The sequence below is a fragment of the Thamnophis elegans genome, chromosome Z (assembly GCF_009769535.1).
Source record: "Thamnophis elegans isolate rThaEle1 chromosome Z, rThaEle1.pri, whole genome shotgun sequence".
Classification (NCBI taxonomy): domain Eukaryota; kingdom Metazoa; phylum Chordata; class Lepidosauria; order Squamata; family Colubridae; genus Thamnophis; species Thamnophis elegans.
Genome location: NC_045558.1, coordinates 121,278,811 through 121,303,035, shown reverse-complemented (window position 1 = coordinate 121,303,035; position 24,225 = coordinate 121,278,811). Strand labels below are relative to the sequence as shown.

At 43.5% G+C, this 24,225-nt stretch overlaps 1 protein-coding gene across 1 annotated transcript in view; it reads right to left on the bottom strand.

Moving 5' to 3' along the window:
- Positions 1 to 22,106, bottom strand: part of LOC116522113 (sacsin-like) — a 38,691-nt gene extending 16,585 nt beyond the window's left edge. The window contains 6 exon segments of the mRNA XM_032236755.1: positions 760 to 906; positions 13,451 to 13,480; positions 13,483 to 13,561; positions 17,420 to 17,507; positions 21,016 to 21,045; positions 21,942 to 22,106. Coding sequence (XP_032092646.1) covers positions 760 to 906; positions 13,451 to 13,480; positions 13,483 to 13,561; positions 17,420 to 17,507; positions 21,016 to 21,038 — 367 coding nt within the window. The 5' untranslated portion in view covers positions 21,039 to 21,045; positions 21,942 to 22,106.
- Between the last annotated feature and the right edge of the window lie 2,119 nt (positions 22,107 to 24,225).

The following is a 24,225-nucleotide window of genomic DNA, read 5'->3' as shown; positions in this document are numbered from 1 at the left end:
TGTGCAGAGGGTTTGTGAGGCTTGCAAAATGCTCCTGAGGGCTGGGGGAGGCTTAAAAGAGTAAAAAATGGGCCATTCCCTCACCAGCCCCCAGGAGCACTCTACAAGCCTCACAAACCCTCTGCACACCCTTGGTTTTTTTTGCGAAAAATGGTCTGTATTTTTGCTCATTCCTTCCCTCTCCCCCAGCCCCCAGGAGCACTCTACAAGCCTCCCAAAGATCTGCACGTCCCCCGCTTTTTTGTGTGTGCAAAAAATGAGGTGTGCTGAGGGTTTGGGAGGCCTGCAGAGTGCAAAAACTTTTTTATCATGGTGCATCATATATTCTGGTGTGTCTTATAGTCTGAAAAATACGGTAGTTCCCTATACAAACCGTATTGCACTAAAACAGAGGCATTACATTCACAGTAAACTACAATTGGCTGGATTTGCACAAATCAATAAATGATAAGCCATAATTGATAAATCAGGCAGCACAGTGTGATTTGTTTGGTTTTAACCTATGGTTAAGGCAATGTACGAAGCTAAACATTAGAGGATACTTTGACAAAAAAACAACAACTCCTCCCTTGTCTAAAATATTGGGAATGTGTCTTGCTGGATTTCATATGCACAAAGCAAGCACAGGACTCCATTTTCTCAAAACACTTCAGAATTTTGGCAGTGGTGGTCAAACTATGCACAAGGAATTATTTTCAGAAATGTCTGTTGATTTTGAAATTTGCTCTCTCCTAAATCAAGCCATGCAGAGCTACTCACCAGTAATATGGTAGACAGAATTGAAGCCTAAGCCGAATCTACCAATAGTAGACGGATCATCTTCCTTATGACTGATGCCAGGACTTTTGATCCCCTCCCAGTCATCCTCAGTGAAAATGCCATTATTGTAAGCCAGAAGTGCAGGTCCTAAAAGAGAAAAACGTGAACTTAAACATAGTCCTTTGTAAGAGATTACAGGGTCAAAAAAGGGCGCTTATTTTTTGTAGCATTCCACCTTCAAAAGTCATTTTCCCAGGCCACTTTTGCCATTTTCCAGCCCCTCTATCCCATTCACTCCTCTTCTTCATTTCCGCCAACTTCTGAATGCTTCACGTCTGCAGGGAATTCCAATAGGGCAGTCAATGTTCCCTCCAACCAATCACAGAACATAAACTGACATTCAGTTAAGGCTCCACCAACCCCACCCCAAACTATCAAAACTCCTTCTTAAGAGCCGTGGTGGCTCAATGGTTAGAATGCTGCACTGCAGCCTACTTCTGCTGCCTGCCGGCTGCCTGCAGTTCGGCAGTTCGATTATCACCAGGCTCAAGGTTGACTCAGCCTTCCAACCTTCCAAGGTGAGTAAAATGAGCACCCAGATTTTTGAGGGCAATATGTTGACTCTGTAAACCGCTTAGAGAGGGCTGTAAAGCACTGTAAAGCGGTATATAAGTCCAAGTGCTATTGCTACTGCTTCACACACCCATACTCCCAGGCTATGCTATATTCGACCATTTTGCAAAAGTTGTGGTTGTGCTGTGAAGAGAATGCTTCCTAGCTGCCTGCCAACTAAACATTGGCTATTGAAATGTGCTCTACCTTGAAGAGTATTTGGAAGCTATAGCTGGCATAGCAGATACTATATGGGGTCCCTAAAGTGGCCCATGTGATACCACTGTTCCTTATGCTGCACTGGTTGCAATTTACTTCTAGGTCCAATTCAAGGTGTTGATTCTTGCCTGCAAAGCCCTGCATGGAATGGTCTAGGCTATCTGAGGAACTGTGTTCACCCCAATGGGATTTGCCCATCCATCCACCCCAACTGAAGCAAGATGCTGCAGATCCTGTTGGTTAAGGAATTCCAGCCAATGGGGTCCAGAAGAAGAGTCTTTTCTGCCATGGCTTCTATGGAATACTGTACCTCCAAGGTGAAATCTACCCACTCTTTCAGCTTTCTGAAGGGCCTGAAGACCTGGCTCTGCCAACTGGCTTGGGGTCCCAATGGGGGGGGGGGTGATTCTGGGGATGGTTAATGAACTAAGATAACTCCACCTCCTCCCCATACACATCTTGCTCCCTTCCTCCTCATCTTATTAGTTTTAAATTAATTTGAGTATAAATATTTATTGTTTTCATGTTTTATCATTTCTATGATTGCAAGCCACCCAGAGTTGCTTCTGGGAGACATTGGCGGCCTAGAAGTTTAAATCCTATCCATCCATCCATCCATCCTTCCATCCTTCTATCCTTCCTTCCTTCCTTCCTTCCTTCTATCCATCTATAAATTCCCACTCATAATTGAGATAAGGAAAGGACCCAATTCTGTAGCCCGGTAGCATCCTGTCAGGCCTTCAGGCAGGAAAATAAAAAACCAACAGGGCTGGGATTTTAGGAATAAATAATTGTAGTAAAGTAAACTTGCGTCTAACTCTTGAAAGTTTATGCAAGTTTCTCTCTGCCCTATCTTATAATAAACATCAAACCATGGTTATTTTGATCTTCTTTTTCACATTCCCCCTTTTCTCAAGGCTTGCAATCTTTTCCAGTCATTAAATACCACTCATTCAGCATTTAAGTTTGAACAGTTGCTGAATGAGTGGACATTAAATGAAGACTATCCTGTTTCCCCCAAAATAAGACCTGGTCTATAAGGAGCATTAAGTCTTATTTTTGGACAATGTCTTTCACTGTGTTACCTCATGGCAGGGACATCAACAGCCCTGCCCAGGAGGAGCCTGTGTGGCTTCTGAAAGGCCTGGTGGTGAAAAGGGGGCCAGGAGCCCAGTGCGTCAATCTGGAGCTCATTTCTTGGCTGCAGAGGCCTTTCCTGAAGGCCTCTAACAATGAAGTGTGGAGGCAATGCGCACAAGCGGTGGCAAATGGCTGTAGAAGAAGTGGGTCAGCAAAGCAAGGCAGGTGTCGTGGTGTGGGAGGCCTGGCTGCAACTATCCTAAGGTAAGTGGGTGCAGGGCATTCCTCCATCCCCACCCATGCTTGATTTTTACCTGTGCGCCTCACCACATTTTGTGCCACCAGGTGCACTGGAGTGGGTGGCGTCTTAACCAGGGTTTAATTTTGGGAGTATGGCTTTACATTGGGCATAGGCGTAAAAGAATGAGGCTTATTTTCAGGATGTGTCTTATTTTTGAGGAAATATTTGCCTCAAAACTGGATTTGAAGACCCAACTAATTAACTCAGAGTTACAGTTAGTCTCCAAAAACGCCATTCTTGGCAGCCTTCCCAAGTGGGCCAGATAGGAAACACGCCCAGATGAACTAACTCTACTTTATTGTAAGGCTACATTAACAGAGCCTTGCTAGTTCAAAAGTACAAGTCTCCTGCTGTCTCCCTTGCAGCCTTCAGGAAGATGCCTTTCTGAGTTTCTTTCTCCACCCATTACGCAGCAGTGGACCATATGCTGTCTTATCTGACCACTCCCTGACCATTCCCTAGGCAACATCTCTTCTTTCCGCCTCCCAGAGTCATTCTCATATACCGTTAGTTCTGCAGTCCTGCTGCTAAAGCTGTGGGCAGCAATTTTTGTGGGGCTACCTACTGCAGACCTGTAAGCTGCTGGAAAGGAAGCAGAAGCTCTTCAATAGCAATAGCAATAGCAATAGCAGTAGACTTATATACCGCTTCATAGGCCTTTCAGCCCTCTCTAAGCGGTTTACAGAGAGTCAGCATATTGCCCCCAACAATCTGGGTCCTCATTTTACCCACCTCGGAAGGATGGAAGGCTGAGTCAACCCTGAGCCGGTGAGATTTGAACCGCTGACCTGCTGATCTAGCAGTAGCCTGCAGTGCTGCATTTAACCACTGCGCCACCTTGGCTCTTCAGCTCCTGCCAGGGCTTCCCAGGTAAAACCGGACAGGGAAAAAGACTAGATGGACTACCGAATTTTTCGGAGTATAAGACATACCTTTTTTCCTCAAAAAGAGGCTGAAAATCTGGGTGCATCTTATACATTCAATACAGCATTTTTTGCCTCCCGAAGCCCTGCCCCTTCACCAAAATGGCCGTGCATAGCCTTATGGAGGCTTTCGGAGTTCCTGGGGGCTGGGGAGGGCAGAAATGAGCAAAAAACAGGCCATTTTTGCCACCACCCCCCCCCCAGCCCTCAACAGCACTCTAAAATTCTCCATAAGGCTATGCATGCAATTTGTTTGACAAAAAACAGGCCCGTTTTCATGAAAAATAGGCTGTTTTTGCCCCTCCTCCACTCTGCAAGCCCCCCCAAGGCTATTCATGCCTTTTGGGGGGGGGGAAGGCCCATTTTCGTGAAAAATGGGCCATTTTTGGGAGGTTTGCAGAGTGCAAAAACTTTTTTTTCTCTTTTGGAAAGCTCTTTAACTGATTGATGAGAATTACATTGATCAAGTGCTGTGCAAACAGAAGAAACACCTATCTACTCTATTTCTCTCTTTCTATCCCTCTACCTACCTATCTACCTATACACTCTCTCTCCTACCTACTGTATTTCTCTCTCTCTATCCCTTTATCTACCTACATACTTACCTAACTACTCTCTCTTTCTCCCTACCTATCTACTGTATTTCTCTCTCTCCATTTCTCTCTCTCTATCCCTCTACTTACCTACCCACACTCTCTCTCCCTACCTATCTACTGTATCTCTCTCTCTCTCTCTTTCTATTTATTTCTATCTATCCCTCTACCTACCTAATTACCTACCTATCTACCTACACACTCTCTCTATCTCTATTTTTCTCTCTCTTTCTATCCCTTTCTACCTACCTAACTACTCGCTTTCTCCCTATCTTCTGTATTTCTCCCTCCCCCCCCCTCTCTCTCTCTCTCTTTATCCATTTACCTACCTACCTACCTACCTACCTACCTACCTACCCACCTACCGTATTTCTTTCTCTTTCTCTCCCTGTCTATCCCTCTATCTACCTACCTACCTACTTTTTTAAAAATTTGCCTCTTCAAAACCTTGCTGCGTCTTATATTCCGGTGTATCTTATACTCCGAAAAAAACAGTAAGTGTAAGGCCACATTAACAGACTCTTGGGAATCTCAAAGCACAATCTTCCTGTCTGCCGCTTTTAACTGCTTGATCCATTAAGTCAGGCCCTTCCTCAGTTTCTTTCTGCAACCTTTAAGCCACCGAGGGCTCCTGCCCCTCATCTGATGGTTTCCTAGGCATCCTCTCTCCTTCTCTTCCCCAAGGTCAACCATTCATTCCATTACATCAACCTCTATACTGGAGGTAGTGAGGTGGTCTTTTTGGTGCTGGAAGAAGTGGCACCAGGCCCTCCTGCTTCCCCCTTTGTTCCTCCCCAGAAGGAAGAATAGCTCTTTTGTGGCCATTTCTCTGATCCCAGGGAGCTATGGCATTGCGGGAATGGGAAACTGACTATAAGCGGCATGAGAAGTAAGCCAAAAATGATTCCATTCTGGTAGATCTCTAGTCTCACCAATTTCCTGGAATCAGAAAACTAACAGAAGATCCAATCTTCTGTGGAACTGACACCAAATGAGGTACAAGTAACCCTTGACTTACAACCATTCATTTAGTGACTGTTCAAAGTCACAACAGCCCTGAAAAAATAGCTTATGACCAGTTTTCATTCTTGCGAGCGTTGTAGCATTCCCCACGGTCATGCGATCAAAATTCAGACACTTGGCAATTGACTCATATTTATGACGGTTGCAGTGTCCCGACATCATATGATCCCCCTTTGAGACCTTGTGACAAGCAAAGTTAATGTGGAAACCAGATTCACTTAACAACAGTTTGACTAATTGAATAACTTCAGTGGTTCACTTAACAACTGGGGCAAGAAAGGTCGTAAAAACAGGACAAACTCACCTAACAAATGTTTCACTTAGCAATAGAAATTTGGGGCTCAATTATGGTCATAGATCAAGAACTATCTGTAACTCCCCTCCAGTGGTGGGTTACAGGCGGTACGCCCTGGCACGTGCATACTGATGCCTGCTGGGAGCACCAGGTACCGTTCTGAAGGGTCCGCCCACCCGCCTGCTCTCCTTACTGGTGTTTGAGCGGTTTGGGGCTTCTGCGCACAGAGCGTACTGCACATGCGTGATGCTCCGCCTGAGCAGCTGGAGCGTCGCAGAGGCATCACGGGCAGTAAGTACTCATGCGCGTGTTGAGCATGTGTGCTGCGTACGTTCATGTGGTGGACGGCTGGCCCCGTTGCAGCATACCGGTTGCAATTGGATCCGGAACCCACCATTGCTCCCCTCCCTCCCCCTTTCTGCGTTTGAGGAGATAAGCCCTATTTGGCTTCACTGCATAGGCAGAATACGGGTTGGAAATGTCATCATCACTTTGCATGAGGTATTGTTTTCTGCCAGCTCCTGCACTGGGCAAAGGCTCTTTCCTTGCTGCCACGGGGCTGTGTTTTAAAAAGATTTACTGGCAAGGCTACTTAAGAAGCTGCCTTGAGAGGAGAGAGTGAGGAAGGAGTTCCGCTAATGGAAAAAATAACCTAAGCCCCAAACTCCCTTGAGATGCTCCGATGCAAATCACAGCATTAATGTTTCAGCCTTTGGAAAAGGAAAAAAAAAACTTGTTTGTCTGCCCAAAGCATCATAGAAACATCTTGATTGCCACCAAGGCCGCAGGCGGAGGGCCCCAAGGCAAAAATAAATGCTTAACAGCCAGCTAAAAGAAAACAGCCATCGGTAAACACATGTTGGTAAAATGCTATCTCGATTTTACAAGCTGAATGTATGGTTTGATCTTAAGAGCTATGATGGTGCAGTGGTTGGAATGCAGTACTGCAGGCTATTTCTGCTGCCTGCTGGCTGCCTGCAGTCTGGCAGTTCAAATCTCATCAAATCTCATGTCCATGAAGAACTTGCTAGAAATAACCCTCCAAATCCAGTTTATTTTCAACATTCTCTTGTAAGAACTCATAGAGATAGTCCTTGACTTATAACCTTTCATATAGGTGTCTAATTCGGCCATTCCGCTCTATGGAGATGCCATGCTATCAGCCCCCTCTACCACAAAGATCCTGCAGGAGAAGAGCAGTCAGGACAACTGTGGGATCTGGCAGGGTGAGAGCTGTGAACCATAAACACAAAGCTTTTGCTGTGACATAGCATAACAGATATAGCGTCCTTACTGACCTCAATGGGGACACTAAAAACAGGTCAAGGTAGTTGTGATAATGATGACTCAAATAAGCAGGGGATCGTTGTCCAAAATGAAGAACTTTCTTCGGAAAGGCGAAATGGGGAAACAGGTATCACACATCAGTCGCGTAAGAAGAGCAAGGTATGCAAAACAGAAGTCACTTTCTGGTTGGTGATTCAATCGTAAGGGATATAAATTTAGGAAATGATATGGAGGTTTTAAAAGAGGTCAGGTGTCTGCCAGGTGCTACTGCCAGCAGAGACAAGAAGCGTATTCTCAAAATAGTCAAGAATGGAAGTAAGGACTGTGATATTGATGCTATTATACATCTTGGCACAAATGATCTGTCCCAAAAAGATGTACTTTCTGTGCAAAATGATTTCCAGAGCTTGGGGTATAAACTTAGTGGTATAGGTTGCAGGTTTATCTTTTCAGAGGTTTTACCAATATAAAAGGAACAGGGAAGGGAAGGGCCAGAGTGTAGCAGAGTTTAATGTGTGGCTAAAGGAGTGGTATAAAAGGGAAGGCTTTGGTTTTATTTGTCATGATGTTTGCAGCTGGTCCAATGAAAAACTGTACAAAAGAGATGGTTTGCACCTATCCAAGAAAGGGACTGAGTTATTGGCATTAAATCACAGATTTTCTGGATAAACATTTAAACTGAACAGCGGGGACAGAGAATTAATTGATACAGAACATTTCTATCCCCAGCAATCTAAAATTCATGGGGTTATCAGTGCGTATAACATAGATGTTTGTACGGGTAAGATTATCACTTCTGCTGTCAAGCAAAACCAAGCATTTAATAGTGAGTGCCATACCATGTGCACGAATCATACAAATGGCAAGAAAATAGGGGCAGTCAGGAATAACACAGATTATGTAGACAGTAAACACAGGGTCAATCAAAATGGACTCAAATGTCTATACACCAATGCACAGAGTATGAGGAATAAACAGAGTGAATTAGAAATTCAACTAAATGAAGGAAGATATGTTATTGTTGCCGTTACAGAAACTTGGTGGGATGAAACACAAAAATGGAACATATAGCTAGAAGAATTTAAATTATTTAAAAGAAATAGACCAAATAAAAGAGGAGGTGGAGTTGCACTATATATAAGAAACACATCTCTACAGAAATAGAGCACAACAATGATGAGAACTATCTTGAATGCATTTGGGTCGATATTAAAGGTTGTGGGGGGGGGGAATGCCATAGGTCTATACCACAGGCCACCACCAAGCAGAGGAAGTAGATGAACTTTTTGCTAATCAGCTAACTAAGGTATGTAAGAAGCACACCACAATAGTAATGGGGGATTTTAACTACCCTGACATCAACTGGGAAACAAACTCTGCACCAAGTGGAAGATCCAACAGTTCCTAACAAACCTAGCAGACAACCTTGTTTCCCAAAAAGTAGAGAAGGGAACAAGGGGATTAGCCATATTGGACTTAATTCTCACTAACAGAGAGGAAATGATAGAAGGTGTTGAAGCCACAGGAACCCTGGGGGCAAGTGACCATGCAATATTGGAATTCAACACAAGTCATAGAATAAAATCAAATTAGAGTCTTGGACTTTAAGAGAACTAATTTCAATAAACTTAGAGAGAGCTTGGGAAGAATTCCATGGATGAGAATCCTCAAGGGGGAAAACAACTCAAGAAGCTTGGGAAATTTTGAAAAATGAGATTACAAAAGCCCAGTCTACCACAATACCAATGAAGAAGAAAAATAACGGTTCCCAAAAGAAACCAGCATGGCTGCATAAAAACTCTCTGACAAATTGAAAGACAAAAAGATAAGTATAAAAAGTAGAAAGAGGGGGACATAACTAAGGTAGAATATCAGCAAATAGCCCGAGCCTGTAAAGATGAAGTGAGGAAACTAAGGCTCACAATGAAGAAAGGCTTGCTACAAAAGTAAAAAATAACAAAAAAAAAAAACTTCTTCCAACATGTTAAAAACAAGAAAAGGGTTAAGGAAACAATTGGTCCATTGCTGGGAGAAAGTGGCAAGAAGGTGACAAGCAACAGGGAGAAAGCAGAACTATTTAACTCATTTTTTGCATCTGTCTTTACACAAAGGGATAAAACAGTCCAACCTATCAAACACAAAAATCAGATTAGGAATACAATTTGAAATAGGGAAGAAAATAGTAAGTGAGCACATGTCTACCCTAGATGAGTTCAAATCACCAGGACCGGATGGATTACACCCCAGGGTTCTGAAGGAACTGGCAGACGAGATCTCAAAACTACTGAACTATATATTTCAGGGATCATGGAGCACCAGGGAACTACCAGAGGACTGGAAAAGAGCTGATGTCGTTCCCATCTTCAAAAAGGAAAAAAATTGATCCAGGAAACTATAGACCTATCAGCCTGACCTCAATACCAGGAAAGATTCTGGAAAAGATAATCAAGCAACGAATTAGCGAACATCTAGAAGTAAACAAAGTAATAGCCAAAAGCCAACATGGGTTTGTCAAAAAACAGAGCATGCCAGACTAATCTTATTACATTCTTTGACAAAGTGTCAAAATTAGTGGACCAGAGGAATGCAATCGATATAGTTTACTTGGACTTCAGTAAGGCATTTGATAAGGTAGACCATAACCTACTACTAGATAAAGTAGAAGAATGTGTGTTAGACAGAATCACCACCAGATGGATTCATAACTGGCTGACCAACCGCACTCAACGTGTAGTCCTCAATGGAACTGCATCTTCATGGAGGGAAGTATGCAGTGGAGTACCCCAAGGCTCTGTTTAGGCCCAGTACTCTTCAACATCTTCATCAATGATTTGGATGAGGGAACAAATGGGGAGCTCATCAAATTTGCAGATAACACCAAGCTGGCAGGAACAGCCAACACTCCAGAAGATAGGCTTAAAATGCAGAAGGATCTTGACAAACTTGAAATTGGACACTATCTAATAAAATGAAATTCAATGGTGAAGAGTAAGGTTCTACATTTAGGCAAGGAAACGAAATGCACAGGTACAGTATAGGTCAGTGATGGGCAACCTTTTTGGCGTGGTGTGTCAAAAATCGGCAAAAAATTGAGCATAACTCGTGTTGTGTGTCACTTCGACAAAACATAATTTTGCGCAATTTATAGTTTAAACTACAAAAATGTATAATTGCAATATATAATTGTATTTAATAAACCAAAAACAAATTATTTAACATACCTGCTTAGTAACTTCTTTGTTCATCAGTCGATTTCGTATGTTGCCCTTGATATTATTGAACTTGTTTGGGGTGCCGTGAACCAGGGCTGTGGAGTCGGCTGCTTCCAGCTCCACGTCCTCATCAACATGCCGTCCAGCCCGCCCCTGCTATGAATATTCCTAGTGACGCGAGGGCTGCTAATGGCGCTCACAGTTCCCGTTGGCACTCCGCTGTTCCCTGCTGTGGTGCGGGTCGTAACCGACAGTCCCAGTACAGGAGTAGACTCTCTGTGCCGGCCTGACTGGAGAGAGGCGCGCACTGTTCTAATCACTGTTCCCGCGCTCCTCTCCTGCGGGTCCTCCCTCGCCGCACTGATGACGTGTGTGCGCACGGCACGCACGCCTTACCAGCAGCCCCTGCGCTCAGAAAGGGGCGGCGGCGATACAGTAAGTGAGTGTGGGCGGGGAGATCACACGTCCCCCCCCGTTCCTCCAGCACAGATTCTTTCCTCCTCGGCGGCCGTGCAGGAGCCGAGGATGAATTGCATGAAATACTGTGTGTGTCACCCCAAATGGCTACGCGTGTCAGCACTGACACGCGTGTCATAGGTTCGCCATCACTGGTATAGGTGGTACCTTGCTCAATAGTAGTAAATGTGAAAGGGATCTTGGAATCCTAGTGGACAACCATTTAAATATGAGCCAGCAGTGTGCAGCAGCTGCCAAAAAGCCAACACAGTTCTAGGCTACATAAACAGAGGGATAGAATCAAGATCACGTGAAGTGTTAATACCACTTTATAATGCCTTGATAAGGCCACACTTGGAATATTGCATTCAGTTTTGGTCCCTACAATGTAGAAAAAATGTGGAGACTCTACAAAGAGGGCAGAGAAGAGCAACAAAGATGATCAGGGACTGGAGACTCAAACACATGAAGAATGGTTGCAGGAACTGGGTATGTCTACTTTAATGAAAAGAAGGACTAGGGGAGACATGATAGCAGTGTTCCAATATCTCAGGGGTTACCACAAAGAAGAGGGAGTCAAAGTATTCTCCAAGGCATCTGAGGGTAGAACAAGAAGCAATGGGTGGAAACTAATCAAGGAGAGAAGCAACTTAGAACTGAGGAGAAATTTCCTGACAGTTAGAACAATTAATCAGTGGAACAGAAATTGCCTCCAGAAGTTGTGAATGCCCCAATACTGGAAGTCTTTAAGAAGATGTGGGATAGCCATTTGTCTGAAATGGTATAGGGTTTCCTGCCTAGGCAGGGGGTTGGACTAGAAGATCTCCAAGATCCCTTCCAACTCTGCTATTGTATTGTACATAGAATAGAATAGAATAGGAACAGGAATAGAAAAACAGTTAGAAGGGATCTTGAAGGTCTTCTAGTCCAACCCCCTGCTTAGGCAGGAAACCCTACACCACTTAAGACAAATGGTTATTTAATCTCTTATTTAAAAACATCCAGTGCTAGAGCATTCACAACTTTTGGAGGCAAGTTGTTCCACTGATTAATTGTTCTAACTGTCAGGAAATTTCTCCTCAGTTCTAAGTTGCTTCTCTCCTTGATTAGTTTCCATCCATTGCTTCTTGTTCTAGACTCAGTGCTTTGGAGAATAGCTTGACACCCTCTTCTTTGTGGCAACCCCTAAGATATTGGAACACTACTATCATGTCTCCCCTAGTCCTTCTTTTCATTGAACTAGACATACCAGTTCCAGAAAACCATTCTTAATATGTTTTAGTCTCCAGTCCTCTAATCATCCTTGTTACTCTTCTCTGCACTCTTTCTAGAGTCTCCACATCTTTTCTACATTGTGACGATCAAAACTGGATGCAATATTCCAAGTGTGGCCTTACCAAGGCATTATAAAGTGGTATTAACACTTCAACCTGTGATCTTGATTCTATTCCTCTGTTGATGCAGCCTAGAACTATGTTGGCTTTTTTGACAGCTGCTGCACACTGTTGGCTCCTATTTAAATTGTTGTCCACTAGGACTCCGAGATCCCTTTCACAGGTACTACTACTGAGCAAGGTACCACATATACAGTACCTGTGCATTTCATTTTCCTTGTCTAAATGTAGAAGCTTACTTTTTTCACCATTAAATTTCATTTTCTTAGATGTGACTATTCAAAATTAGAACAGCATTGAAAAAAAGAGATAACCATTTTTCACCTATAATCGTTGCAGCATCCCCATGGTCTCATGGTCAAAATTCAGAAGCTTGGCAAGTGGTTCATATTTATGACGGTCACAGTGTCCCGGAGTCATATTATCTACTTTTGTGATTTTCTGACAAGCAAGGTCAATGGGGAAGTCAGATTCACTTCAAAACCATCTCATTAACTTAACAACTGCAGTGATTTGCTTAACATCTGTGGCAAGGAAGGGGTAAAATGGGGCAAAACCTATTTAATGTCTCGCTTAGCAACAGAATTTTTGGGCTCAGTTGTGGTCATAAGTTGAGGTCTATCTCTAAAATATAAGGCTTTAAAAACTCAATTAATTAGCATCAAATTAAATGGGGCAAGGGCCCCTGCTGCCTAATGTACATCTAAAAGAAATGGAAAACCATTCCTTAAATCCCTTAACAACAGTTCATTTAGTGACTGTTCAAAGTTACATCACTGAAAAAGTGACTGATGACCATTTTCACACCTCTGACCATTGCAGCATCCTCGTGACCCAAGATTTGGCCACTTGGCAACTGACTCATATTATGACAGTCTCCAGATCACCATAAGATCCCCTTTTGCGACCTTCTGTCAAGCAAAGTCAGTGGAGACGCCAGATTCACTGGACAACTGGGTATTAACGTAAAAACTGCAATGATTCACTCAACAACCGTGGCAAGAAATGTTCTAAAATGGGACAAAACTCACTTAATAAAGTCTCAGTGACATAAATTTGGGGCTCGTAGGTTGAGGACTACCTGTACAATCTCCTTTTGTAGTAATATATCCTCCTTCTATCAGTTAAACATGGATCACAGGTCTTTGTGGAGGGGCGTTTGTATCCCAAACCACATAATATAGATCTCCACCATCAAGACGCACACACCCCGCCCACCACCCCAATTGACGGCTGGAATTATTTCTGGGTTAAGGTGAATAGCGTTTAGTCCTCTCCATATGGTCTGCTCAATACCTTGGGTGCTTGCCAGTCCATCAGAGAAAGGCTTTGTGTTCCAAAACTCCGTTCATCGTAGAGTAAAATCACCTCTTCAGCCTCTGCATCATCTGCATTCTGGATCAGCTCCTTTGAGAAGAAGCAGAGAAGCAAAGAACAGATTCAGGTAGAAACCAAAGCTGGTAAATATTAAGCTATGCCTTTACGAATACGACATTCTTTAAAACTCATCTGAGATGAAATGCTACTTATCCTGGCTGACTCTCTCCTAAAGGCCATGAGATTTCCTGGGACTTCCTCTCCAAGGTTTTAGCCTTCATCTCTGCATCTTCTCCAGTTATAATCTATAAGGATTCCCCATTGTGATAAACACAAGAGATTAAACGTGCAGGTGAAATGTAAGTGTATTTATTGTGTACAGATAGTCTTTGTTTAGTGAATGTAATTGGGACCAGCAGCTTTGCCGTTAAGAGAAGTGATCACTAGGTCATGTGACTATACTATTGTGAGAACAGGAAAACTGGGGTTTGATTATGTAGGTTTTCGAAGGATAGTAGGCCCTAAAAAACATGAACCAAAGTTTTAGATAAAAAGATTGCAAAGTGTATCAGAACTATTTGTAATCTTGCTGAGCTGTTGCTTTGAAATGTGATCTTGCCAAGTATGTAGTTTTGAGATATACCTGGAATCAGAACATCGAAACAGTGAGAAATAGGGAACTGAAAGTAGCCGATGGATAGAGGTTCGAGATGTACATGGGTGTATGTGGGGACGGTCTGTCAGGAGGTAAGGAAGTAAGTGTGAAATGTGTGCAGAAAAGTATAAAAAGAATGTATTGGGATGAGTCAGGGCCACTGGCCGTAGCTAATCCTTGCTGGACTCAGTTATGTCACTGGACCTCATTACAATAGGTTATTGATGTAAGTACTGCTATGATCAGGTGTGGGATTTAACCAGTTCACACCGGTTCAGAAGAACCGGATGTTGCAAGGACTGGATGGCCACGGCCACCCCTCCCCCCCTAGGAGTCTCCATGCATTCCCTTCATCAGCCAGGTAAGTGCAGGGCCCACATGGAGGCTCTGAGGGGGCGAAAACCGGGTCTCCAGAACCCAGGAGAGGCCGTTTTCACCCTCCTGGACACTCAAGGAAAGCTTCTGGAGCCTGGGGAGGGCACAAAATGGGCCTACTGTAAGTACGGAAGTCCGAAAATGGCCGTTTGTTTCCGGCCTCCAGAGCCCAGATGAGGCCATTTTCACCCCCCCCCCCCCCCCTGGAAGCTTGGGGAAAGCCTCCGGAGCCTGGGGGTGGGTGAAAATGCCCCCTCCCCCCGCTGTGGTGCAGGAGGCTGGGTAGGCCACGCCCACACAGCAACCGGGCAGAGAATCGGTTGCTAACATTTTTCAATCCCACCCCTGGCTATGATGGCTATTCATGTTCCAAATTGCTCATGAAATAAACTCTGATCGTAAAGTAAGATTTATTGCTTGTGGTTTGTCTGTGTCTTCTTATTGGGATATTTTTATGACACTATACTTTTCCCTTTCCTCACTCCCTGGTCTTTGGAATGCTCACCTGGTGCTGGGATGAGTAGCAACCAGAGAATTAATATTTATATTTACATTCATTGGTAGGAAGGGATTAGAAGAGAGTAAGCATGTACCCAATAGTGAATATGCACTCAAAGCAATATGATGGTACTCAGGCAGTGGTGGGATTTATTTATTTTTTTACTATCGGTTCTGTGGCGTGGCTTGGTGGGCGTGGCAGGGGAATGTTACTGTAAAATCTCCATTCCCTCCCCACTCTAGGGGAAGTTTACTGCAAAATCCCCATTCCTCCTAATCAGAGGGGACTCGAGAGGCAGAGAATAGATGTGGATGGGGCTAATCGAGGTGATATTTACCAGTTCTCCAAACTACTCAAAATTTCCACTACCAGTTCTCCAAAACTGGTCAGAACCACTGTTCCCTCTAAGGTGCGCGGCCCTGCGCGGCCGCGCACGTGGCAAGAGAAACACCCGTGCAAGCCGTTTCTAACTGCGCGCAGTGATTTCTGTCACAGGCTCGAAAACTGAGGGGAATATCTGCTGCCGTCTCCTCCTCCTCCAATAGCACTGCTGGATTTGCCGCCAACACTGCGGCTGAAGTGAAGCCGCAAAGCCCCCTCAGCACCCCCGCCCGTGGCAGTGGTGCCTCTCCCTCCACGCGAAGCACCTGAGCTGGCCCACGTTCTCCCTCCCCTTTCCTCCTCTGCCGTGCTTTTGAGCCATGAGGCCGCAGGAGCTAGTAGGAAGCGGCGGAGGGGGCGGGAGCAGGAAAAAGGCCTATGGCTTATCAAAAGCACGGCGGAGGTGGAGGCGGCGGCAGGGGTAACCCAGAGCCAGCTGAGGTGCTCCAAGCGGAGGGGGAGGCACCACCGCTGCTGCCATTGCCAGGAGCGCTGTGGGAGCTTTGGAGGCTTCACCTTGGCTGCAGCGCTGGGCAGCAGCAAATATGTTGGTGCTGTTGGAGGAGGAGGAGGAGGCCGGCAGCAGCAGTATTCTAGTGGCGGCGGGGCTCATTGGAATCTTCAGCGGCAAGCCTGCCCCCTGTGAAAAAAAACCGAGGTGGAGCAGATCCACCCAGATGACATTGCCTGCAACATGACTGGAGGAGGAATTCTGGGAGTGAAGTCCACAAGGCTTAAAGCTGTCAGGTTTGTGAAGACCCCTGGGTTTTTTTCTAAAGGGTTAGGGGTGCAAGGGTCTTGTAACTTGACAGCTTAAGTCTTGCATGCTTCAATGCCAGAGTTTCTGAGCCAACATTTGGTTGCTAAGCAGGACTGTTGTTAAGTGATACTGATATTATATAACACTTTTAATTAAGCGGGTGCCTTGAATAAACATAACTTTGAGTTTCAATAATACTGATTTTCGTTGTTAAGTGACATCTGTGAAAAAATTCAGGTGCTCAGGCATGAAAATATGCCGCTCAAACACTATACTTTTCTGCTCATACTGAAAAAAAATTAGAGGGAACATTGGTCAGAACCTGTGCATCAGGGCTAGACAAACAGCACCCATATACACTTCATGTGTCTGCTTACTCTCTTGTAATCCCTTCCAATCCCAAGGAGAAGAGAAGGGAAAACCAGATAAGGCACAGCATAATGCATCCTTCTATAACAGCAATCATGTAATGAAAACTGCTGCAAGATTGTAAAAGTGGTCACTGGTTGTAACATATTTTCCACTTCCTAAGGAATGAGGCAGTCAGTAGGCGGGATCTACCTGTTCATTATTATTATGACTAATGAACATAGGTATATGAAAATATACCTAACCCCAATGGCTTCAATCCCCAAAACATCATGACTTCCCTAACCTGTTGGCCTACATGTGGGTGGTAAATGCAGCTGTCACATTTCCCTTAGCAGGGAAAACGTAAAGTTTTAAACCAAAATTCCTACTGTAACTGAATGTATAATTATCCCCTCCTTGCTTGTACTTTAATTCTAGTCATTCCTTCATACTTCCAATTTATAAAGTAAGTTGAATAATACGTAGATTAACAATAATAATTATATATACTGAGCAGTAAGTCTAAAATTACCCAGAGAGGCTTACATAGCTTGAAATTTTCAGCAATATGTAATAAATTATATATCAAAACAAAAAATTTCCTTACTATCTTTCATGTGGAAAACAAAATTGTCTTTATTGACAAATAAATTGTGCAATTTCTAAAATTAGGAATCATATCCTTGCATCAAAATGGAATGTTGCACTAGCTTTTTATTGCATATAGGTGCATTTAACCTATCTAAGTAACCAAACAAACAAAAACTAGTTCGCAGATACATTTAATTAACTTTATGAGATGATAGTTATTATCAATGTGATGGAATGAATGAAGTCAATGAAGGAGGAACAAAACAGCTGGAGTCTACTTCTCTATCAATATTTCCAAAGACAAAAATATCCAGTGCTGAATTCTCACAAACCCACCTTTAATATCTGCCCTCCATCTGGGTATTTGCGAAGGATACCCTGCAAATACTTGAGGATAGGTGGTGGTTTCTGCCGAAAGCCCTTCCTGAAAGAGACACAAACTTCAGATACAGCCTTTGGAAGGTCCATGGCGTATGAGCCAGTGGTGAAAGTCAATTTTTTTAATTACCACTTCTGTGCGCGTGGCTTGGTGGGCGTGACAGTGGAAGGATACTGCAAAATCCCCATTCCCTCCCACTCCAGGGGAAGGATACTGCAAAACCTCATTCTCTCCTCACTCTGGGGCCAGGCAGAGGTGGCATTTGCCAATTCTCCAAATTACTCAGAATTTCCACTAGATTCTCCAGAACCTGCTAAATTTCACCCCTGGTATGAGCCAACTTCTATCAATGCCTATTCAAATACAATGTGTAGCTACTCCATCTATCTCACGCCAGCATAGGAGTTTTGGCCCTGCAGCAGCTACTACGGAATAAAAATAATTCTAAAGATCTTTTATTGCTGTGATTCTGTCTGGAATGCTGGGACCTGCAGTTTAGTAACATCTCAAGGATGTCAGGTTTTCAAACATTTTTTAAAATAAAATATTGGGGGAGGAGGAAGGGGAGGCGTCCTGCCTTAAAAAAAGCAGAAGTATGAGAAGTATCAGAAAGTATGAGTATCAGAAAGACACAAGTAGTTCTTCACATACAGCCATTCATTTAGTAGCAATCTTCCAAAGTTACAACAGCAGTGTAAAAAGGGACTTATGACCCATCCTTGCACTCACAAACATTGCAGGATCCCCAGGGTCACATAATAAAATTTCAAGCGCTTGCAAGAAACATGTTTTACAAAGGTTGCAGCATCTCAGTGTCATGGGATTGCTGTTTGCCGTTTCCCAGCCAGCTTCCAACAAACAAAGTCAATGTGGGAAGATAGATTTGCTTAATGACGGCATGGTCATTTAACAGCTGTAATGATTTGCTTAACAGCTGTGGCAAAAAAGGGGTATGACTCATTTAACAACAGCCTTCCTCAGTAATAAAAAATTCTGGTCCCAATTGTAGTCGTTAAGTTGAAAACTACCTGTACAAATACAATGCCCCATAAATTATATGAGCAAGCGAAGATAATTTGTGATTAAAACCAGACAAGGAATAACCATAGATTTAAATTTTGAATTATTGGCTCCCTCAATAAACAATTTGCTTCATTGCATGGCAGGTAGGGTTTACCACGAATATTTAATAGTCAGCTCTGTTTTGTATGGTTGCGTTCATGCAACACATTAAGCCATTCACAAATCATATTCTAGCTACATTTAACTCATCACCATTCCTTTCATGCTATCCTCACAAGGTGATTCTAAGGTTAGAACAGTGAGATGGGCCATCTCAAATTTGATAAATTGGTAAATAGAACTATGATCAGTGGGAGAACTCAGTCTGATCCCCCACAAGTCTTGGGCATGACTTCCAGTGGCCCTTTAAAGTATTGCCAAATTATGAAATTTAATTGGATGGAAAGAGATAAAATTAGCTATCATAGCTGGACAAATTCTGGGCAGGGGGGGGGAGTACTTTGAATACTTCTGGTTCTCTTCTTTAAAACAACCAGAACAAAAAAGTGTTTCACTTTAAATATCAATCATTGGGTTCCTTAAAGCAAGCGATCCCATTTTAGGTCACCAGGAATAGGCCGTTAAGGAAAGAACAAAGTGTTGCATCTCTATGAGATCCAAATTCTTTTCCAACATTTTTTATTTGTAATCACCTTTATTATTTTTGCAAATATTTCAAGGTGTCAAACATATCAACACATCTCCCTTCTCCTTCTTTCCCCACAACAACCCAGTAAGGTGGGTTGAGCTGAGGGAGAAACTGACCCAAAGTCATGGCAAAGGCAGGACTTGAACTCAGTCTCCTGCTTTCTAGCCTAGTGTCTTAACCACTGGATCTGAAATAGCTCTCTTAAATTCACTAGGAAGAATGGTATTAACTCTGTTCAAAGTTAATACCTCTAAAATTGCTGTTAGTGAAAAGCAGGCTAGAAACATTAATAAAAATATATCCATGTACATAAACCAGCTATATAGAATCAAATGTATGTTGGTTCTGATTCTACCTACTTTGGGGGTATAGCATTGCCACGTCCCCTAAAAACTCTGGGCATTTTAAGATCCTTACAGATTTTAGATAAAAAGAAACAGGAAAATATATTAAAAGTTTCGGCCACCCTATATAATGTTGCAGAAATGGGAAGGATCTGGGGGAAGTCGCGATCTTTCCCAATGTTGCAAAGATACATTAAGTCTTTTTCTTATTCCTTTTTTGGGTGTTTACATCTACACACAGGGTTTTGTGTTTGTGTGCTCCTACGCTATGAAGTCAGTTTCTGTCTAGTTGCTGCAGTAAAGGATGGGCTTCAAAATTTTCAGCAAGGGGTTTTCAGAGGTTTCTGCTGGTTTTCCCTGGATCAGACAATCCGGTAATGGCGGCAGTGGGAGGCTTCATCCACCTGCCCAGACTCTTCTGTGCATGTGCAGAAGCATCACATGCACGCACGAGTGAACCGGTAGTAAAATAAATTGAAACCCACCACTGAAAGGGTACTCTACCTGTTTGCTAGGTGGGCGTGGCCATAGTGGCCACGGCCGAGGTGGCCTCCTGGACCATGACAGGGGGAGGCATTTTGCCCTGCCCGTGATCCGGAGGCTTTACTCATACCTCCAGGAGGGTGAAAATGGTCTCCCCAGGCTCCGGAGGCCCTCTGGCGACCCACTCCTGGTAGGCCTGTTTTTCCCTCTCCCCGAGCCTTTGTGCATGCCCTGCACTTACCTGCATCCAAAGTGGGCCTTGTGGGGATTCCTGGGAGAGAGGGGAGGGGTGGGCATGGCCAGCCAGAAGTGGATTGGGCGGTTCTCTGAGCAACAGAATCTTAGCTAGAGATTCTCCTGAACCTCTGAGAATCCCCAGCAGCAGTTCTCTTGGCAAGGTTTTTCAGAGAGAGAGGTTCAAGGTTTTTTTAGGTCGGACAGGGAGAAACTGGCCCAAAGTCACCCAACTGGCTTTTGTGCGTAAGGCAAACTAGAATTCACTGTAACCCAGTTTCTAGCCTGGTACCTTAACTACTACACCAAAGTGGCTCATCCACACATAATGCCTAATTTTTTTCTGGGCTGAGCTAAGAGACACCTTGCCCCAAATTTACCTAATGAGCTGGGGGAAGATTAGAACTCGCCTCTCTCTTCTTGCTCCTAGTCCAACTATTTCATTTTCCAGGTTAGTTCTTGTGCTGAGGGTAGGCTGGGGACCTGAATCTCCCTCCCTAGCCTTCCTAATGAGGTGCAAGTGCATGTGCATCACACAAAATCTTCTATAGGGAATATATGTCACATTCATGTTTCTCTTGGAAGATGATACACAACTCTATACACACAACCTGTGCATACATGTAAGCATGGCTCTACTGTAGTTCAATGTTTCAACCATTACATTACACCCGGTCCCATGTATGTGGGATTTCCATTTTCACAATTCCCAGCCATAATCTTCTCTCTTCTCTCTCTCCCTCCCTCTCTCCCCCCACACACCATACATATACTTCCTTACTTTTTTCTCTCCTTTTGAGACATCTTCAACCTGCAGGAACAAAAGAGGAAAATACACATGAAATACTTAACATATGCATAACATAATCACACCAATTAATTTGAACTGAGTGCAAATTAATTATAGACTGAATGCACAGAAATGATCTTTCGCCACTGGCTAATCTGGAACAAGTCAATTTTTAGGAAAGCTGGGAACGATTTGAGAGGAGAAATTCATTTCCACATTGAATATATCTCCCATTTCTATCTCAAATCAAAGCTGGTCTTTCAAAACATTTATTGATGTTTGGATCAATAACATCAATATTATGACATTTATTGATTAAAAACAAAACTTAGATACCCCTCCTTGAATCAAGTCATTCGAGATTAGTCACAGATTCAGCAGGCGAGAATCTATTTGATCCATCATTAGATTCTGTCCAAGACAATCCCCTCCTCACTCAAATTGCATTTTTTCAAATCCAGGAAATGGGATCCCTAGGCTGCCAAAACTTCGAACCGAGGCATAAAAATTACTTCCATACAGATCCTCTTAGCCTCGCTGTAGCAAGGCTACTTAATGTAGAGTATTTTTTTCTAATTTGCTTTTTAAAAAAGTTATTACCTTGTAAACATTAAAAGGACCTATAAAGATCTGTGCCAAGTTTCTGCCCGAAGCGATGCTCCAAACTATCGCGCGATCCAGAGATGGTACTAATATGCACGAGAGATGCATTGGCTCAGATCCTGTCTGCTTTCTTGAACCGTTCTAGTCCCTTTTCTCTTTCTTCTTCCCCAAAACCTGTGAGTTTGTTGATCAGAAAGGTCGGAGGTTCGAATCCCTACTATAGGTCTCCTGCATGAACAGGTTGGACTAGATGACCGCAAAGATCCCTTCCAACTCTGTTACTGTTTAGGTACGCTGCTGATCCCCATCATTACCTGCACGCCACTCCCGGTCTTCAAGCGATTAATTCAGCGATGCTCCGTCGCTTCTGAACACGAAAAGGTCTAAGCGGCTCCCCGACGTTTCTCCGCTCAATCAGGAGAGTGCGGGCAGCGGAAATGTCTGCACGCAATTAAATAACTTTCAGCCGTCCCTGCTGGAGAAATGGAAACCGAAAGTTATTCTGGCGGAGGAGGAGAATGGAAACAGAAAGTAGAGTGAGACGGCCTCCCTGAGCTGTAAAATCAGGGGGCGAAGTCTTTTGTTTTATTGAGGAGGAAAGTGGGGGAGACTGAAATGCTGCTTGAACATGTAGCATTTCTACGGTTGATTTATGCAAAGTTTAAGCTTCAGAGACGTTTAGTGGGAGTTATTCCTAAGTAAGTAAGTACTGGTAAATGTAAAGCATTGCAAGCCTCAAAATGCGATCCTATTCAGAACCGGGATTTCTGCTGGGAAAACACCACCCATACATAAAATAACGAGTGTTCAGGTTTATCTTGACCCCACCCAAAAGCCAGATTTGTCTATCGCTGGATCACCTTGATTGATGGGCATTAGGTGGGAATGGCCCTGGGAGATAATACATATTGCATTCATACTGCTTGCTAAAGTAAAAACTTTTAGAAAAGATGAAAAGATCACATTGCGGGTCAAGGCTGGCTCATCCTTTCAAGTTTGGTTTTTAAAAAAGGAGGATATGGCAATAGCTGACAATATGCAAACTGCTTAGAGGGCTTGTAAAACACTATGAAGTGGTATATAAGTCTAAGGGCTATTGCTAGGATTCATAAGGCTGATTGGATTCCTAGCAGCTCCAGCAGCATGGCCAATGGAAGGGGATTCTTGGATTGTCTGGGGGCTCAGAACTTCCTCTCTTCTAGAAGGGAGTGAGGGCAGGGTTAGACAGAACTCTTCATGTCTGTCCTGTTAAAGTAATGTCTTCCCACACACTTTGGAACTACAGGATAGTCCTCGAACTACAACTATCCATTTAGCAATCGTTCAAAGTTAAAAGAGCACTGAAAAAAGTGACTTAAAATCAGTCCTCACTTACAACCATCGCAGCTTTCCCACTGTCACATGATCAGAATGACAGCCAGCATGTATTTAAGATGGTGGCAGCATCCTGGGGGGGTCTTGTGATCATATGTGACCTTCCCAGTCTGCTTCTAACTGAAATCAAAGGGGAAGCTGCATTCACTTAATGATTGTACAATTCATTTAACAACTGCAGTGATTCATTTAACAACCATGGCGAAAAATATTGTAAAACTGGGCATGATATCTCCACACTTAGCAACAGAAATTCTGGTCTCAATTGTGATTGTAAGTTGAGGACCTTGTATTGAAATTTGATATTCAAACATTTAGAACAGTGAGGTCTGCCTCTTTTTAAAGAGATGCAGAGAGTCCAGGGGAGATTTGAAGAAACTTTCAATTACATCAATCCATCTTTTCCAAAGTTTCATATTATTGTTTTCTTTAGAGTATCTGCAGCTCAGAGTAGAACTGTGAGGTCCTTGGAGTTGTCTGAGGCTGGTTGTTTTGCTGCAGATATTTCATTATCCAACCAAGTAACACCTTCATCACAGAGCACCAAGAACTCCATGTTTTTTGTGGCGTCCATTTTGCTGTGTGGATTTGTAGGGAAGGTATATACATTACGACTACAGTAAAGGGAGATGTGATGGCAAAAAGTTTAGAAATCCCCGATCTAGAACTTGCTGAAAGTTGCTTTAAACTCCCACAAGCAAATTATGTTTGCTGTTTCTCTAGATGAACATAGATGGACTTGGCTTTCTAAGTGTTGGAAGAAACGTCCTTCGGGTTCAGCTCCAGGGGGGAAAGACACTGGAGACATGGAGCCTGCTTGGAAAGATGGTTTAATGGGGAACAGGATCACAAGGCTTGAGCTCCTGAAGAGAAAAGGGGATCACATGCTTCCAGATGTTGGGTGAAGAAGAAAAGAGGCTGAGATGCTGAAAGTCCTGGATTTATGGCCTCTCTGGCCTTCGATCTTGAGCTTGTATTCTGATTGGTTGTCAGACTCCCATGGGGCCATGCAGGGGCAACTCTCTAGGCTGTATATGAGTCCAGGTTTGGTTGAGCATTGCTGCTTCCCAGGTGCCCTGAGGTGAGATGGGTAAGGCTAACACTATCATGCCTTAATCCCATCACCCTGGAGTTGAAGGGGGAGATCTTTGTTATGTAGAATAGACTGGTTCAGACATTTTAATGGCCCATTGACAAAGGTGGGGGCTATTAAGAGTGAGCCTG